Source organism: Olea europaea, unplaced genomic scaffold (genome assembly GCF_002742605.1).
Source record: "Olea europaea var. sylvestris unplaced genomic scaffold, O_europaea_v1 scaffold5208, whole genome shotgun sequence".
NCBI lineage: Eukaryota > Viridiplantae > Streptophyta > Magnoliopsida > Lamiales > Oleaceae > Olea > Olea europaea.
Genome location: NW_019263529.1, coordinates 11,080 through 15,355, shown reverse-complemented (window position 1 = coordinate 15,355; position 4,276 = coordinate 11,080). Strand labels below are relative to the sequence as shown.

Genomic DNA, 4,276 nt, shown 5'->3' with positions numbered 1-4,276 from the left:
TTTTTTTTTTGTTTTAGCAGTTGATAACATCTTCGGAGTATAACAATTGACTATTAACTACAGGTGCTTATGGACTTTCCTCAATTGACAATGACGCTGCCTGATGGCCGTGAGGAGTCTGTCATGAAGCGTACTACACTGGTGGCCAATACTTCAAACATGCCAGTGGCTGCTCGCGAGGCTTCAATTTATACAGGTAAACAATACTTAAGAATATTCTTAATCTATCAACTGCCCTGCCGAAGTGCATTTAGTAGCAGTGTAGCACTGAAGCTCAACTCAATTTGAGTTCTTTGTCATGATTACTTCATAGTAAATTCATTTCTGATTTCTCATCCAATTTCTGATTTGTTTTCCGCTCCAGTTTCTTAGTGGATGGCAGATGTACTTGAATTTTAACCATTTTAGAGCCCTTTATTATGGATACTGTGAGTAGACCACCCAAGACTGTGTTCCTTGAGTTGCTGATGGGACTGTCAGTGGCTTAATGTTACTGATGAACATGTTTTCTTATGTTTGTATTAAATCCTCTTTATACTCCATGGTGCTTCTTTATTGGATGAACCAAAGGCATTGGTGGTTTATCCATCAAATGGGTCGTTTACATCCTTTCTGAATGTGGATTTTCAGGAATCACTATTGCTGAATATTTCAGAGATATGGGCTACAATGTCAGTATGATGGCAGATTCAACATCTCGTTGGGCAGAAGCATTACGTGAAATTTCAGGTCGACTGGTAAGAGTCCTACATAGGTTCTTATTTTTAGTTTAATAATTGATTTAAAACTTTTTAGTTAAGAAAGACTTCCCTGATAAGGAGTGCTACTTGTCTTTGTTCTATTAAGTAGATAGCTACCTCTACAATAACATAGATATTGGCTGGAAAAATAAAAGCTTTCTGAACACCGATGCACTTGTCAAACCATTTTTCTTTGAATTTTATGGAGTCCAGAGAAATGGAATGATTCGATGTGTGTTTTTAATGATCCAAACAGAATATAGAAATTATTGTTGTCATGATTTCTCTGTCATCGAATACTTACAACACTGCACATTTTCTTGTCACGTGTCAACTACTTATACATTAGTTACTATTCTTAACCTCAATTTTGGTTAAGCAGACAGAAATAACAAATTAACCAAATTTTTGACATGCAGGTAGAGAGCACATCTTACCAATTTCCTTTTTTCAATTAATGAAGTACTGGAAGATAAAATGATTTGATATTTTTTATGCTAATATCAAAAGGAGAGAAATCTTATTTGTGCGATAGTTTCTCCCTGTCACCATAAATACTTGCAACACTGCACATTTTATTGTTATTAGCTAATTATACATTTAAGTAAAGTTTAGCCTGTCTTGAGATATTATAAGGTAACCATTCTAAGATATCTATTCAGTTGGCATGAGATTTGTACCCTAGTCCTCGAAACTCCCAAATTTAAATTTGTCATTTCCTGATTGTATTCAACATCTTTTGCTTTACAGGCAGAGATGCCTGCTGACAGTGGATATCCTGCATACTTGGCAGCACGTTTGGCATCCTTCTATGAACGTGCTGGTAAAGTTAAATGTCTTGGTGGGCCAGAAAGAACTGGCAGCGTCACCATTGTTGGTGCTGTTTCACCTCCAGGAGGAGATTTCTCTGATCCTGTTACATCTGCAACACTCAGTATTGTCCAGGTAATTACAGATGTTAAACAGCTTACAAGTTTTTCCTTTTAGACGGTCATTTCCTGCACTCAGTTGCCAAATTTCAGGTTTTCTGGGGTCTGGACAAAAAACTGGCACAGAGGAAGCATTTCCCTTCCGTAAACTGGCTCATTTCCTACTCTAAGTACTCAGGGGTATATTTCTATTTCACTGCGGTCTATGGTTTATAGTCTGGACTCATCCTTATATTATGCTCTCCATAAGCCAATTTTCTCTTGGCACTTGCTAAAGCTCTCGTGATTTCAGGCACTGGAATCCTTTTATGAGAAATTCGATCCAGATTTTATTGATATCAGGACAAAAGCTCGTGAAGTGCTGCAAAGAGAGGATGATTTGAATGAAATTGTGCAGGTATTTTCTATTTCTGGTTTAAAAGATCCTTTTTTCTCTGATATTGATGTGGAGAAAGTACAAAACTTGTGTATTTCCTGTTGGAACCGAATTTGTAAAAAAGAAATTCCCAACTTGCAACAGCAATGTACCCTCTCTTTCTGTGCCCAACTCTTTCTGCTTGGATAATATTTGGCAGTTTTGATCAATATGAAAGAATGATTTCTCCATTGACATATCTTAAGTAGCTCTGATCAGGTTTCAAAAGTTGGCCTTGAAAGAGGATGTGTGCAGTCGTTTGAATGGATTCAATTTGGTACTACACATTGAAACAGTGGTTCTGCACACAGAAATGTTTTCTAATGTGAAAAATGCGTTCCAATCAGCTTAGCTATTTATTTGGCAATTGTCATCTGTCTCTTTCTGCTACTAATTCCTCCTTTTTGAACAGTTCCCTCCAATTTCTATGGCAAATATCTGAAATATATTATAGTCCTCGTATCCAGTTTTTCTTCTGATAACAAAGCATGGACTCTGAATTCAAAAGGGGAAAGTAAACTGGAAAGCATCCAATTGAATTGAATCTTATGCTGCTTTAATTAACGTCTAGCTATCTACTTATTGCAGCTAGTTGGAAAGGATGCTTTAGCTGAAACCGATAAGATTACCCTGGAAACTGCAAAGCTCTTGAGGGAGGACTATCTTGCACAGAACGCATTTACACCGTAAGTCTATATTATATTTTTTGTCATAATATTTTATTTGATTCAATTTAATGCCTTTAAAGACTTATCTGAATGTTGTCTTTGGTAACAGTTATGATAAATTCTGCCCTTTCTACAAGTCTGTTTGGATGATGCGCAACATCATTCATTTCTGCAATTTGGCTAATCAGGTATATCATTTAGCCAACTTTCCCTCTTCAATTATGATACATGTCATTAAGAATTTTGATCAAAGGTATTTAATTAGCGGATACTATTTATACTGAACCACATGTTTTTGAATCATTAAATGAAAAACCTGCAATCTTTTATGCATGTTTAAAAGTTCAATGTCACTAGACGAGCTAACTAAGCACCAGATATTAATGTGAATCGATGCTGAGGCTTGTAGACATTTAATGCTGTCTTTTGCTTTCCATTATCTGCAGCTTCTGCATGTAATTTTGGGTAGTTTGGTTCAATCATCAACTTGTTGAAGTTTGAATGACATGCTTCGATGTTTGGGTAGAAACATTGTTAGTCAATTATTTTTGTTCTAAAGTGGTCACTGGTTTGGTCACTCAGTTATTAGCATTAGTTTTATTATGGAGTTTCCAAAACGGAAGAACTCCATGTTGATTTAAATTCAGATTACTATATTCCATGTTAGATATGCTATTAAAAATAGCTAATGATTTTAGTTGAGTGACAAAATTGAAATAAATGCTGAACTTCAGTGATCATTTTGGAAACAATATAATGTGGGTAACATGAAATTCCACTGTAAGTGGAGTGACTGAAATTGTTTATAACCCTTTGGTGTTTAATTTGATGTGATCCACAATTCGATATCTAATTGCTAATTAGAACTCTGATTTTATATATGTCTTACATGTAACTTATTTGGATATGTAGGCAGTGGAACGAGGAGCTGGTATGGATGGCCAGAAGATCACCTACGCTCTTATCAAGCATCGTTTGGGAGATCTATTCTACCGTTTAGTGTGAGTGTCTCGCAGCCATTGACTTGACCTTCTAATGAGATTTTGTAGCTTTATTCGTGCTTGTTTAATTTCCATGCAGCCAGCCCTGATTTTCCTCTTTTCTTATAACAATACAGGTCTCAAAAGTTCGAGGATCCTGCAGAAGGAGAGGAAGCCCTGGTTGCGAAATTCAAGAAACTTCACGAGGATTTGACATCTGGTTTCCGCAACCTCGATGATGAAACTCGGTAATCGATGCATAGGTACTAAACAAATTCATGCCAAATCAGCTTTGTCGTCTGCTTTCGTGCTGGTGGGAAAACTAACTTATTGTGAAATTCTTAATCTGTTTAGGAAGCACGATGAGTTAAGTTGGTTTCAGGGTTTTGTGTTTGCCCGGGTTCAATGTGGTGTAGCTCTGCTGTTTTTCGGTTGATAATAAGATGCATTGTTTATATTGGTTTTTTTGTAGTTCTAAGTCGAATAAATAGTAGCCTTGTGGGTTCAGAGATGGAATGTACTGTTTACGAAGACCAATATTAAG

At 36.3% G+C, this 4,276-nt stretch overlaps 1 protein-coding gene across 2 annotated transcripts; it reads left to right on the top strand.

The window, feature by feature from the left end:
* Positions 1-62: 62 nt before the first annotated feature.
* Positions 63-4,276, top strand: LOC111388704 (V-type proton ATPase catalytic subunit A-like). 2 transcript variants are annotated; one of them, XM_023013482.1, is made up of 10 exons: positions 68-196; positions 631-737; positions 1,491-1,685; positions 1,763-1,849; positions 1,962-2,066; positions 2,673-2,770; positions 2,862-2,940; positions 3,665-3,753; positions 3,870-3,995; positions 4,087-4,276. In XM_023013482.1, exons 1-9 carry the CDS (start codon positions 70-72, stop codon positions 3,982-3,984), a joined length of 1,002 nt encoding a protein of 333 aa, XP_022869250.1. In that variant the 5' UTR covers positions 68-69; the 3' UTR covers positions 3,985-3,995; positions 4,087-4,276. The 2 variants fall into 2 exon arrangements, with proteins under 2 accessions (XP_022869249.1, XP_022869250.1); XM_023013481.1 differs by having other exon boundaries at positions 63-196; positions 3,870-4,276.

Excerpts from the sequence above, each read along its gene's own strand:
- LOC111388704 (XM_023013481.1), top strand. The coding sequence starts at position 70 with ATGGACTTTCCTCAATTGACAATGACGCTGCCTGATGGCCGTGAGGAG. Across the intron at positions 1,850-1,961 it reads CCTACTCTAAGTACTCAGGG|GCACTGGAATCCTTTTATGA; the intron begins GTATATTTCTAT and ends TCGTGATTTCAG. Across the intron at positions 2,941-3,664 it reads TCTGCAATTTGGCTAATCAG|GCAGTGGAACGAGGAGCTGG; the intron begins GTATATCATTTA and ends TTGGATATGTAG.